Here is a 14,344-nt window from a genome sequence, read left to right as displayed (position 1 = left end):
CAAGTGATTCTCCTGCCTCGACCTCCCAAGTAGCTGGGATTACAGGCGCCCACGACCACACCCAGCTAATTTTTGTATTTTTAGTAGAGACAGGGTTTCACCACTTTAGCCAGGCTGCTCTTGAACTCCTGACCTCAGGTGATCCACCCGCCTCAGCCTCCCAAAGTGCTGGGATTACAGGCGTGAGCCACCGTGCCCGGCCTCTATCTGTATATTCTTAAATTGTTTCCTAGTTTGAAAACTCCCCAACTAACAATACCTTTTCTTCCTGAAAATACCTTTAGGATTTTAAAAGCTCTAATAGTTTTCATAATACATTGTCTTGCTCTTAAATCACTTGCATAATCACTCTTATGCCTGTCATACAGTGATCTCCTATTTCCTTTATATTTTTTTATGACACTAGCATTAACAGTCAAAATCAACATATGCAATTTAGTAGTCTACTAAAATTTAAATGCAGACAATGCTAAGATTCAGCAACTCCATTTTCTGACATAAACTGAGAGAAACACCTGCATATACATAGGATACATGCTCCAGGATCATCTATGACCATGAAAAAGTAGAAACAGTCATCAGTGGGAAGGGACCACTACACTGTGGTATAACCATTTTCTGAAATAGTACTAACAACTGTTATAAAGGGAGAAGATCTACATTGCCACAAAAGGGTGTGTTAACAAAGAGAAAATAAGTACATATATGCTTTTATAGCTCATTAACAAAGAGAAAATAAGTACATATATACTTTTATAGCTTATTATATACGTATGTAAATGCACGAAATTATCCTTTTTGTTCGTCTGGGGTGAAGGGGATTCAGAGTTGAAAGGGATTTTAGCTCTACTTATAATGTTTGAATTTGTTAAGAATATAGTACTATATTACTTGATAATTTGAAATAAGTAAATGTATAAAACCACTTACAATATTAAAAAAATAGGGCTTAAATCCATGTGGAGCAAAACTTACCTGTGCAAAAAGCTTTCTTTTGCTAGTTGAATTTGTAATGTTCCACCTTTCCATTTTGTTTTATTTAAAACAGACATACCTATAAAGTAAAGAATTATTACTCAAGTACATGGCAATGCAAAAATATATTTCAGCTTGTGCTTCTTCTAATTATTTAGTATCAAGAAAAGTAGGCTTGTTTATCACAAAGAGACCCCGGGGAAGTGGAAGAAAAGAAATGAGACCTGGAGAGAGGGAGCCTAGGCTCTTGTTTCATCTTGACAACTTACCAAGAGTCTTTACACTCCCTATCTCGCAGTGTTACTAGATTGGAATGAGGCAAAATGTGTAAAAAGTAAAGCAAAACTTACTTGCAATTTGTTTATAAACAAATGTCAGGAACCTCTGAATAACTGATATTTAATGTATATTTTATTGTTATTTCCTATAACTATAAAACATTTATTTCCTGTAACTATAAAACAATCATCTTTTCAGGTGAATCAGACGACACTCTGGAATCCTACAGCACCTTAATTTTATTTATCACCTCATACTAATTATCACTGTAGAACTTGTAGATGAGTGACTGAACTGTTTGAATTACTATGCCCTAGTAATTGATTTCTCTGAGCATCTGCCGTCAGCTGCCTTAATAATACCATTAACAGAATTTTGTAGGTGGTAGATACTATACTAAGTACAAATGTATCTTTTCTTTTTGAGACAGAGTGTCCCTCTGTTGCCCAGGCTGGAGTGCAGTGGCACTATCTTGGCTCACTGCAACCTCTGCCTCCCCTGTGATTCTCCTGCCTCAGCCTCCCAAGTAGCTGGGATTACAGGTGCCTGCCACCACACCCAGCTAACTTTTGTATTTTTAGTAAAGATGGGGTTTTACCGTGTTGGCCAGGCTGGTCTCAAATTCCTGACCTCAAGTGATCCACCTGCCTTAGCCTCCCAAAGTATTGCAAATGTATCATTTAATTTAATTCTCACAGAAATATTATGAGGCAAGCAATATCTTTTGTCATTCATCACATAAGCAAACTTGGGCTGAGAAGTTTAAGTAACTTGCCACAGTTCACAAAGCCTAGTTGATGTATTCTTAACCACAACTTCACATTTGTCACATATATTCCTCAATGTAAAATAGAATAAAGCAATCTTTTTGCAAATGAAATTACAAAAGACTGATTGCCCTCTTCCTCTATTAGCATGTTCCCTTTACTTATTTTCCCTGTCTTTTTTCACTTTTTGGCCTCCAAATAACTAGAATATGTTACTGTGTCAGTGGCAGTATGGATTATCTCCCATCCTTCATTAAAGGCCACTGTTTGCCCTTGACTTTACTAAACTTATCAACAAGAGATTTCACAATTTCAAGGATATGGTCTTACAAGGGTGTATTGTAAAGCCCCCTCAAGAGTGTTTAGTGACAAGGATTAGCTGCCAAAGAAATAATCAGACTGAGGGGGAATGTGGCATGATATTCAGGGGGATGTATGTAACAGGCAGTTTCTATGAAAGTTTGGTCCCTTGTCCAAAATATTTGAGAATAGCAGTTTTAAGTAAACCCACCAGCAAAGTGCTACCATGTCCGCTGATGCCAAATGGAATGGACCTAAACCTGCTGAGTTATATGATACTGGAATTCGCTTGATCACTGCTGTCCCTCTGGATAACGTAAAAAATGGCTGTGGAGGTTTAGATTTAGAACCAAAGTTATTCCAAGTTACAGAGTGATACAAACTGGCAAATAGTATAGAAAATATATGATGATCTTACATTTTTTCAGGTCCGCTTCTGCTACACTGATGTTGATATATGCAAAAACTTTCTGTGGGTTTCCTAAAAAAAAAAAAAAAAAAAATTTATTTAAATTCTTATCCAGAGAGCAATGTAAAAATGGTTGTTTCCAAATTAAAAAAAAAATTAGTTCTTGAAAACTTATTACTTAAAAGATAAACCTTATTTTTTTTTATTGGCTATAAAAATAAGCATAATTATAAAAATATTCCAAAAAACAGGAAGAAAATGTCCAGTACTCAGTTAAGGAAACATTTTGATTGTATGCTAGTGATAGTCTACTTAATGGGACACTTAATCCATGTTAGAAAATTCTAGTTCTCAAAACTGGAAGTTAATATGTTTCTGAAATCAGAAGTTTTAGAATTTAGAATTTTTTCTTATTTCAGAAACAAATTCCGGTCAAGTTCTACATCACACATTATACCTCCAAAACATCACTTAAAACTTTTGGTGTTCAGAGCTAACATTTATCTTGGGGCTGTTTTATTTTCTAGCACTCAACCTCAGTTATGTCTGCCTATAACTACCCAGTGAAGGACCATAAATTTACCTTGGTCATCTTTCCGTGTGATGATCTCCACATCCGAAACTTCTCCAAATCTGCTGAACTGATTTTGTAGGTCTGCCTCAGAAATGTTCTGGCTAAGGCCACCCACATAAAGGCGCTTCGTTTCTCTTTTCACTTTCATGAAGGCTGGGCATATACTTGGTGTGTTTTAGTGGGAAAAGTAATTTTCTGTATACAGAGAAGAGTTCTTTCCCTTAGTTCTTCGAAAATCTAACAAAACAACTACTTCCTCTGAACCTTCTGTATCAAATCCGTCTCCTGGATCTGTATTTCACTTCCTATTGTATTACTTCCAAATTTTAGTCTTGGAGGTTTTGCCCAAGCCCTACATCCACATTTTTCATGAACGCACTTTGGAACAGCAATCCCATACCCATATAGACACAGGTACAGACAGAGTTTTTTTCCTCCAAATGGCCATAATATTACACTCTATCCCTCTTAATTTTATGTATTCACGTTTTTAGATGTTTTTCCTTGATTCATTCATACATTCATTTACTCATTTACTGTCTTTAACAAAGTCTGACAGAAACAGGATGTGGCAGGTAACGCACTAAAAGATAAAAAGAGCTAGCCTACCTCTTCCTAATTGTCTCCGCCCCCAACCTACCCACCCCAGCTTTCTTCCTCCTAGAAGACCCAAACAAGTGAAGAGAGGCTAGGAGCTCCTGGAGCTCCTTATAGTCACAAAAGAATAAAACAAATGGCACAATATTATGTCACAATAAAAATGCTGCAAAGTGGGGTTCAGACACAAAGATCAAGGGATATAGCGAATACAGACTTGTGTTTTTGCTATGTGCCTGCATTGTACAAAGTAGTTTGCAGGTTTCCCATTTTTCAGGAGAGCCGAAGAGGTTAAGTCACTTTCCCAATGCCATACCGAAAATTAGTGAATCCAGGATTACAATGCAGGTCTACCTTCAGAACTTGGAATTCTTAACACTACACTATGAAGATTCCTGGATCACAGCGGACTCAGGAAAACTTTTCCAGAGGTACTAGGGCCCATCATAGTATCTCTCATTTCGTTTAGTACCCGACAGGCGCTCAGCTCTCGCCCTGCCCTTCCCCAAGAGCTGACAGACTCTTTCCAAACGAGACTCCCAACCAGCGTCCACCACATGGCGTGTATTCTGGGTAGAACTTCGGCCTATCTCTTCCTGATAGTCTCCGCCCCCAGCCTACCCACTGCAGCCTTCTTTCTCTGAGAAGACCCAGAGAAGTGAAGAGAGAAGCTAGGAAACGGCCCTGTGACTTCTCATGCCCAAAACCCACTCCTCACCACGTCGTTCACCTAAAGCCAGCGCCGCTGCAGCCCCTAACTTCTGGTCACATGTCCCAACGGAGCATCCTCTCTTCCTTCCTACTCGATTTCCAATCCAGCCTCCTAAGGTTCCGTTACCACAATTCAGTTCCCAAGAGCTTTTAATTTCCTTTCCCGTCCTCCCAGCTTCCCTGATGCCCCCATCACCTCCCCCTCAACGACCGCAAAAGAGCCCAAACCAAAATCCCCTAGTTTCTATTGAACACTATCGCTGTGTGTACCAACTCCTGGACTAGGTCGACCTAAGAGAGGAAGTAGAGGAAAAAAATAAAGAAGCGCTCCCCTCCACGTGATCCCAGCCCTGCCTCTTTAGTGACGCACGAGGCCGGGCGGCTCCAAGGCTGCCGGCTGGGGTGAGCAGCGGAGCGCTTGGGCTTGGAGTAGCAAAGAACGCGCTCTCCCGAGAAAGTATAGCCACGGCTTAGACAGCCAGGGAAACGTATGCGGGGACGCGGAGGACCCAGGCTCTCGTGCAAGCGCGGAGTTGGACGTGCAGTGCTGCTGGGGTCACGCGGGGCTCTCACGCCTCCCCTCCGCGTGAGCTCCAGGATGGTCCGCGCCGGGATCGCGCGCGAGGCTTGAAGCGCCGGTGAAGCGCGCAGGTCGGAGTGACGGCTGCGCTACCGCCTGGCTCCGGTCCGCAACGCGCCATGGACGCAGAGCTGGCAGAGGTGCGCGCCTTGCAAGCTGAGATCGCGGCCCTGCGGCGAGCGTGTGAAGACCCACCGGCGCCCTGGGAAGAGAAGTCCCGAGTCCAGTACGTGACCCCCCAAATCCCCCAGGGCCCGCTGGCCAGGGTTCCCGGGCCAGGCGGGTGAATCTCCACAGACATCCTCGGTCTCCTACTCCCAGCCCTAGAATGTGGGCATGAACTGGCATTGATTCTGTCATGACGATGGCCTAGAGTTGGGAGCAGCGCGTACGGCGCCCTGCTGTAAACGCATTGCAGGATATTTACTCGTTTAATTGCAGTCGTCTGTGTGCATGACTGACAAGGAGGAAGTCTTGACTATATCCCTAGCTAGATAATTCCGCCTCCAGTATGCAGGGGTATCTCTAGTTGGGATTTAATAACTCCGTTTGGTTTCATGGCATTTGTTTTGATGGGTCAGCTAACCATCTCAAGTGATAATGACTTTGTGTTTACGATGACATAAAAATTCCTTTGAAAAATAACTTCGGTAATAAAGTAAGTTGATATAAAGAAAAGTAGTTAATACAGACTGCAGGAGAATTTGACATTCCTCTGAGGTAGGTGCTACTGTTAGCCCTGTTTTATAGTTGAAGAAACTGAGGCTCAGAGAAGTTAGGTAGCTTGTCCAAGATTCCAGAGAAAGAAATTGTCAGAGATGGATTGGGACACAAAAATTTTACTCCAAAGTCTGGGCACTTTTGGTTTATTGAAGGAGAGGGAGAGAAAAGCTCTGCAACCGTAATTATGTATCATCATCTCAAACATAGAAGTCTCTCGAAAACATAAACTATCTTCAATTTTTGAGTCAAGACTAATTTGACATAGGTGCAGAAAGAATGAGATTTTTCCTGAGCTAACTGAAGAATTGGTAGAAAATGGGAAGGAGGAGATCTACAGAAAATGTCTGCGTGCGGTCGTGAAAGTAGAGGAAGCTGTGACTGGTAAAAGGGAGAGGAAAAAGGTGTGCTCCTCCACTAATGAGAGTAAATGTATTAAAGACCCTTGCTATTTTAGGTGTGCTCCACAGATGGGACGCTTTAGCATTACCTGGCGGTTTGTTAGAGCGACGTCCTGACATACTGAATCAGAATCTGCATTTAAAAAAGATACCCTGCCCTAACAGGATTTGTGCGCACACTTGAAAGTTTAAGAACCGGGGAAAAATAGTTTCTTCACTGGCCACAAGATTTCATTAGTCCCCATAGTAGTGTCAACTGAAAAATCATGAGATCTGCGAATTTAGAGAGACTATTTCTTAAAAAGGGTTACAGCCTGCAAACTGGCCATCCTGGCAGGCTGGGAAGCATAGTCTCAGGCAAAGCAGAAAGGCCCACACTTTGGAGGAGGAGGGGTTGGGACAGGGATTTATGCTGGATGAGTGGGCTAGGTATACATACTCAACAAGTTAAAGGAGGGGCTATGAATATTCACGAAGGGAGATGTGCTCACGTGTACTGAATAAAAATGCGTATTACATGCATTCCTTGTTCATTTGCGGAAGCTGACTTAACATTTAAATGCATTACAATTAGGCCCTGTACGTCAAAAGTTGAAGGAGGGGAGCAAAGGTACTTAAGTACCAGGCTTTGTAAACCTGTTAGAACAAGTCCATGGTTGTTGATCTTATCAAAAGAAAATTTTTGAAATCATTCTCTTGTCCTATCAAAGCCTGTGGAACGGGGGAATCAGTTAGCATCTGGTAGTGGATGAACTGCAATTATTTCAATATTGCTTATCTGGAGGCCAGTGCTTGTTTAGCCACTAGTGAAAAAAATATTGTGGCAGTTAGAACATAGTTCATTCTTTTAAATGTAGGGGGTATGTGACTTAACCCGTGCCTAGCATGGCCTTAGGTCTTGTTTATAATTTGGTATCTTATTGCCACAGAGTCTGTTCTGCAACTCTTACGATCTCTATTTTAACATTAATGCTGGTCAGTTGTGTCTACATCCCAAATAGGAAGGGATATAACAAGGTGTGTCTGACCTCCCATCCTGTCATGGTTAAGAACTGAGTTTTTAAGGTTTCTTTGGGGTCCCCTTGACCAAGAGGGAGTCGGTTCAGGTGATTGTGGGGGTGGGGTAGGATTTTATTTTCAGTTCTTAGTAGATTATTTATATAATCTGGGACTTCTCAGTGGTTAAATTGGAAAGTCAGAAGAGTCCAGATTGTGGGAGACATTAAATGTCAGTCCAGGGTGTTTGGATTTAATCGTGAGGTTTCTTTTCACTATAGTGGAGGAGGAGGATTGGGACCTATGTATCAAGCTATTTTTTTTAAGTGATTATAAGTGGTTGGATGGATTGGAGGTAGGAAAATTGGAGCTAAATTATTCAGCTATATCCATATGTCCACACTGTGGAGACAAATTGCCTGCTTTCAAATCCTGTCTCTGCTATTGGCTGAATGATCTTGGTTAAGTGAGCTCTCCCTTTCTGTGCTTCAGTTTCCTCCATGGTAAAATTATACCCAAGTTTTTGGGTTGCTGTGAGGACTAATTGAGTTAATATATGTAGTTCATTTAGAAGAGTACTTGCCTTATAATAGTAACTAACACTCATTAGTAGACCATTGACCTTTAAACTCATGTACAGATTCATTTTAAAGGAAAAAAAATTCTTGCAAGCTCGTAATTCTGACAAAAAATTTTTATGTTATGAAGACAGACTTACAAATAATAAAACCACAAAGTGAATAAATTCAAACAAATCCAAAATAGCTCAAACTAACATCATTAGTTGAAATACACAAATATTTTGCTCAAACTAAATAGCTGCTATGAATAAGAATATGCAGATTTTCTTTCTGTGGCAAAATATACGTAAGATTTACTATTTTAACCATTTTTAAGTGTTCAGCTCAATGGCATTAAACACATGCACATTGTTTTACAGCCATCACCACTGTCCATCTTCAGAACTTTTTCATCCCCCCAAAACTGAAACACCATACCTATTAAACGCGAACTCCCTACTAGCCACTCTGACAACTGCACGTTCTTTTTTGAGTTCTGCATATCCAGCCTTTAATGATGACTTGGTTCTCTTACCACTTTGCTCTATTGGAAATACCTTGAAATTTTCATTCATAGCTTGCTGTGACATTTGGTGTTCACTTGTCAGAAACTCATTTATATTTATGGCTTTTTTTTTTTTTTTTTTTTTTTTTTGAGACGGAGTTTCGCTCTTGTTGCCCAGGCTGGAGTGTGGTGGTGCAACCTCAGCTCACTGCAACCTCCGCCCCCTGGGTTCAAGCGAGTCTCCTGCCTCAGCCTCCCGAGTAACTGGGATTACAGGCACCCGCCACCATGCCCAGCTAATTTTTTGTATTTTTAGTAGAGACGGGGTGTCGCCATGTTGGGCAGGCTGGTCCCAAACTCCTGACCTCAGGTGATCTGCCCACCTCGGCATCCCAAAGTTCTGGGATTACATGAGCCACCGTGCCCGGCCACTCATCATTTATATATGAAGATTGTCTCTGTTCTTTTTTCTTTTTCTTTTTCTTTTTTGTCTTGTTTTTTGAGACAGGGTCTCACTCTGTTGCCCAGGCTGAAGTGCAGTGGCATGATTATGACTCACTGCAACCTTCACCCACCTCCCATGCTCAAGCAATCATCCTGCCTCAGTGACCCTCCACCAGCCAAGTAGTTGGGACTGAAGGCACTATGCCCAGATAATTTTTTTTTGTTTTTTTGTGTGTATTTTTTGGTAGACATGGGGTTTTGCCATGTTGTCCAGACTGGTCTCGAACTCCCGGGCTGCCTTAGCCTCCCAAAGTGCTGGGATTACAGGAGTGAGTTGCTGTGCCCAATCTGTTCTTTTTTCCTTTACTTCTATATTTAATGTAATTTGTAGGGGTATCAGTCTATGATGGCAAATGCAAAAGAGGCTGTGGTAGTTTCATGATACAGAATATACTTACATTAATATTTTAAATTAGCATTAAAACAAAATTTGAAACAAATTTTACAGAATTTATTAAGTCTTGTATTCTCAGTGTGAAGAATATAGAGTTAGATTATTCTGTGTAGAGATGGTATAAGGTCATAAGAGCATTGGTTAATGTAGTAGAATTAGAAATACAAAAGGAAGAATAGTTATGTGAGGGAGCAGAAAGGATGGCAGTAAGTCCAGATGTCAGGCAAGTGAAGGAGCCAAGGATAACTTACAATGTATAGAGCCTGACATACTAAGGGAAATATTTTATTATTAACATATGTAGGGTAATTTAGAGGAAAAGCAGATTCCAAGAGAAACCATTTGGTGAGCTATCAACCTAGATCTACCTTGCAGGAAGAAGAGATATATGGTTAGAGGTATGTTTTTAGAGTTACTGGCATAGAGGAGCTAAGGCTAATCATTTAGTGTTCCTGCAGAATGAAAGAATACATATTTAGGATAGCAGAAGTAAGAGTGTTAGGGTTTTCCTCTAATGTTGGAGACAAGAAGCCGACCCAAGATAGCAAATGAGAATTGGGATAATTATGCCCAAGAATCCAAGGAAGGGATGTTTTAAGCTGACAGGAAAAGTCAACAGTGTAGAATGTAGTAGAGTGTTTAAAGGAAATAATGGATGACAAAAAATAAAAATAAAATAACATCTAATGCAATTATTAGCTAAAATTTCTTTTTTTAAAAAAGTTTAAGTTTTTTCTTTTTTCTTTTTTTTTTTTTTTTTTTTTTTTGTTGTTGTTGTTGTTGAGACAGTCTTACTTTGTTGCCCAGGCTGGAATACAGTGGCATGATCTTGGCTCACTGCAACCTCTGCCTCCCATACTCAAGCAATTCTCCTGCCTCAGCCTCCTGGGTAGCCAGGGTTACAGGCGACCGCCACCACGCCAGGCTAATTTTGTGTATTTTTAGTAGAGAAGGGGTTTCACCATGTTGACCAGGCTGGTCTCGAACTCCTGACCTGAAGTGATCCACCTGCCTTGGCCTCCCAGAGTGCTGGGATTACAGGCGTGAGCCACTGCACCAGGCCAACTAAAATTTCATTCTTTTTCTCAAGGAAAATATATTTATATGTTCTCAATGAAAAATGTCTGGCCATAGTGATGTTTAAAGAGATTTGCTATTTCTTTTTCTGATAAATCTCTTTCTTACTATAAAACGTTCTGTGGTGTTTACTTTTAGAAATTAAAGTTAGCTAATTGATTTTATTTTTTAATTTCTTTTTTTTTTTTTTTTTTGAGACATAGTCTCGCTCTGTGGCCCAGGCTGGAGTACAGTTGCGCAATCTCTGCTCACTGCAAGCTCCGCCTCCCAGGTTCACACCATTCTCCTGCCTCAGCCTTCTGAGTAGCTGGGACTACAGGTGCCTGCCACTACGCCTGGCTAATTTTTTGTATATGTAGTAGACATGGGGTTTCACCGTGTTAGCCAGGATGGTCTTGATCTCCTGACCTCGTGATCCACCTGCCTCAGCCTCCCAAAGTGCTGGGATTACAGTCGTGAGCCACTGCGCCTGGCCTATTTTTTAATTTCAAGACATCTTTTAAAATAATTTGAGAGGTGGCCGGGCGCGGTGGCTCACGCTTGTAATCCCAGCACTTTGGGAGGCCGAGGTGGGCGGATCACGAGGTCAGGAGATCCAGACCATGGTGAAACCCCGTCTCTACTAAAAATACAAAAAAATTAGCCGGGCGTGGTGGCGGGCGCCTGTAGTCCCAGCTACTCGGAGAGGCTGAGGCAGGAGAATGGCGTGAACCCGGGAGGCGGAGCTTGCAGTGAGCCGAGATTGCGCCACTGCACTCCAGCCTGGGCGACAGAGCGAGACTCCGTCTCAAAAAAAAAAAAAATAATAATAATAATAATAATAATAATTTGAGAGTTATATCAGACATTTAGGCTGGAATTTCATGGGTCGGAACTCACATTGTAATTTTGCAAAGTACTCCTGTTACAATTTATTTGAAAGGTGTTTCTAATATGTGGAAATTTGGAAGTATAATTTGGTTACACATGTTTTTTGTTGAAATTAAAGATTGTGGGCTGGGCATGGTGGATCATACCTGTAATCCAATATGCTGGGAGACTGAGGCGGGAGGATTGCTTGAAGTCAGGAGTTTAAGACCAGCCTGGGTAATAAAGCCAGACCTTGTCTCTGTGAAAAGGAAAAAGAAATTAGCTAGGCACAGTGGCACACCTGTGGTCCCAGCTACTCGGGAGGATCCTTTGAGCCTGGGAGTTCAAGGCTGCAGTGCACTATGATTACACCACTGCACTCCAGCCTGGGTGACAGTGTGAGACCCTCATCTCTTAAAAAGAAGAAGAAAAAAAAAAGATGCGGTGTTAGTAACCACACTGGTTTTGAGAAAATTCTTTTTAATTTTTTAATTTTTTTTATTTTAATGGGGGAAGGTGACTTAATAGGAAGAGAGTAAGAGGGACAAAATGGGAATGCTTTGAGGAAAATGGGGGTATTAGATGAAACGTGTTAGTAATTGGAGTGATTATTTTTGATATTTGCCTTTTAGAAAATCTTTTCAAGCCATACACCAATTCAATTTGGAAGGATGGAAGTCTTCAAAAGATCTGAAAAATCAGCTTGGACATTTAGAATCAGAACTTTCATTTCTAAGTACGCTTACTGGCATCAATATAAGAAATCACTCGAAGCAGACAGAAGACCTAACAAGCACTGAGATGACAGAAAAGAGTAAGCATTTTTTTTTAATCTAAACATAGTACTGAAGCTTACCTTATTATGCATAAGAAATTGGTTGTCATAATATTGAATTAAAATTCTACAAGGTAAGTATTTGAAAGTATGGTTGTGGTAAATTTGTTTACTCACATATCTTTTGAACATCATGGTGTTCAAAAAGCTGCCTGGGCCGGGCCCCGTGACCATGCCTATAATCCCAGCTTTTAGGAGGCCGAGGCATGCAGATCACCTGACGTCAGGAGTTTGAGACAAGCCTGGCCAACATGGTGAAACTGTCTCTACTAAAAATACAAAAATTAGTTGGATGTGTTGGTGGGCACTTGTAATCTTAGCTACTTGGGAGGCTGAGCCAGGAGAATCATTTGAACTCGGGAGGTGGAAGTTGCAGTGAGCTGAGATTGCGCCATTGCACTCCACCCCGGGGGACGGAGCAAGACTTCATTAAAAAAAAAAAAAAGCTGCCTGAGGTAAATATTAAAGAACAGACACAGTTTCTTTTCTTTCTTTCTTTTTTTTTTTTTTTTTACCTTCTCCTTCCTGATGGACAAGAACAGACACAGTTTCTATCATTAAGTACCTTAATAGTCAAGTAAATAGTAATAAGTGAATAATGATTATAAGAACAACAGCACAATTAATTTATACATCTTAGGAGTTATTCAGCACTGACATGAAAGCTGCCAAGATAAATGTTTAGCAGCTGGACCTTTTGCTGGAAGGAAGGTTTCTGGTCCCAATGACTAGATCTTATTGCCAAAGATCTGTGATGCACTAAGAGATAAAGGGAAGCTACTGCAGCTGTGCAGCTGGATGTCAAGAACTTTGGTTGGTCAAGAATAACATTCCCAAAAGCAGAAATCATTTTTAGTGTACTTCCTGACTTTTCCACTGAAAATTACCCTCATGACAGGGGAGAGGGTCTTGGGCAGCCACTGCAGGGAGACCGAATTACATATAGAAACAGAGTGATGGAATTTGGAGACTTAAATTGCTTGAAAGGAAGAGATGGAATGCAGAGAGAATAGAGAATGAGGATAGACCAGGTATAAGACTTTTACTAGCTTAAAAGTTGCAGCATGAAGATTAGGCGTAGAGTCTTGACAAAGCTAATGTGGTCTGGGAGATTTCAGACAGGGACATCACAAGAGTTGAAATGCTTTTTTTCTGTGAGTAATATGTGCTCATTTTAGCAAACTTGGAAAAACATAGAAATTATGAAGAAGAAATACCATTTTAAAGCAGAAATCTAAGTAGTTGTAGGAATTTCTTGAAATTAATTCTAAGTAATTTAGCAAGAGTAATGGTACTGGAAGAGAAATATCTTGTTTTTTATTTTTTTGTTCTTTTTCCTTTGTTTTTTGTTTGTTTGTTTTGTTTTTTTTGAGATGGAGTTTTGCACTGTCACCCAGGCTGGAGTGCAGTGGCGTAATCAAAGAGCTTTTTGAAGTCATTATCGTTTTCCATAGCTATTAGTTGGGCAGACACAGTTTCTGTGGTGTGTTAATGAATGTAGCTGAAGCTAGGTAATCAAATGATCTTGATTTCCTTCAAAATAATCATGTGTGAAGAATGTAGACTTTATTGCAGCTATGCTTTTATTTCTCCATACATTTTCAGAACTCTTCTTTTGGGGCCAGGCGTGGTGGCTCACGCTTGTAATCCCAGCACTTTGGGAGGCCGAGGCGGGCGGATCACGAGGTCAGGAGATCGAGACCACGGTGAAACCCTGTCTCTACTAAAAATACAAAAAATTAGCCGGGCGTGGTGGCGGGCGCCTGTAGTCCCAGCTACTCGGAGAGGCTGAGGCAGGAGAATGGCATGAACCCGGGAGGCGGAGCTTGCAGTGAGCCGAGATTGCGCCACTGCACTTCAGCCTGGGCGACAGAGCAAGACTCCGTCTCAAAAAAAAAAAAAAAATACAAAAAATTAGCCAGGCGTGGTGGCAGGCCCCCGTAGTCCCAGCTACTCGGGTGGCTGAGGCAGGAGAATGGCGTGAACCCGGGAGGCGGAGCTTGCAGTGAACCGAGATGGCGACACTGCACTCCACTCCAGCCTAGGGGACAGAGCGAGACTCCATCTCAAAATTAAAAAAAAAAAAAAGAACTCTTCTTTTGGAATTTCCTTTAGTGCCTATGATGATTCTTTTAAATTCTCCATTTTGATTCTGTAAGAGTTGGTTTACAAACTAAGTAATGGAATTTGGAGTCCAAAATTAAGTGTTACTGCAAAGTAATGAGAGTAGGTTTTTTTTAAATTTTTATTTATTTATTTATTTATTTATTTTTTTTTGAGACAGAGTCTTCCTCTGTCGCCCAGGCTGGAG

The 14,344-nt window shown here is 40.9% G+C and overlaps 2 protein-coding genes across 5 annotated transcripts in view; one reads left to right on the top strand and one right to left on the bottom strand.

Moving 5' to 3' along the window:
• Nucleotides 1-4,804, bottom strand: part of NOL8 (nucleolar protein 8) — a 28,891-nt gene extending 24,087 nt beyond the window's left edge. For 2 of the 4 annotated variants that reach the window (XM_030804409.1, XM_030804324.1), the window contains exons 1-4: nucleotides 4,620-4,804; nucleotides 3,314-3,499; nucleotides 2,740-2,802; nucleotides 976-1,054 (exon numbers count right to left, since the gene is read on the bottom strand). In XM_030804409.1, coding sequence (XP_030660269.1) covers nucleotides 976-1,054; nucleotides 2,740-2,802; nucleotides 3,314-3,452 — 281 coding nt within the window. In that variant the 5' untranslated portion in view covers nucleotides 3,453-3,499; nucleotides 4,620-4,804. The remainder of the gene's footprint in view (nucleotides 1-975; nucleotides 1,055-2,739; nucleotides 2,803-3,313; nucleotides 3,500-4,619) is intronic. The other 2 variants (XM_030804338.1, XM_030804457.1) reach the window with 2 other exon arrangements.
• Nucleotides 4,805-4,966: 162 nt separating this feature from the next.
• CENPP (centromere protein P) overlaps nucleotides 4,967-14,344 on the top strand; it is a 295,669-nt gene continuing 286,291 nt past the window's right edge. The window contains exons 1-2 of the mRNA XM_003260490.4: nucleotides 4,967-5,418; nucleotides 11,831-12,012. Coding sequence (XP_003260538.1) covers nucleotides 5,312-5,418; nucleotides 11,831-12,012 — 289 coding nt within the window. The 5' untranslated portion in view covers nucleotides 4,967-5,311. The remainder of the gene's footprint in view (nucleotides 5,419-11,830; nucleotides 12,013-14,344) is intronic.

The sequence above is a fragment of the Nomascus leucogenys genome, chromosome 1a (genome assembly GCF_006542625.1).
Source record: "Nomascus leucogenys isolate Asia chromosome 1a, Asia_NLE_v1, whole genome shotgun sequence".
Taxonomy (NCBI): Eukaryota; Metazoa; Chordata; class Mammalia; order Primates; family Hylobatidae; genus Nomascus; species Nomascus leucogenys.
Note: the sequence above shows the minus strand (reverse complement) of the source record. Positions and strands in the feature narration are given on the sequence as shown.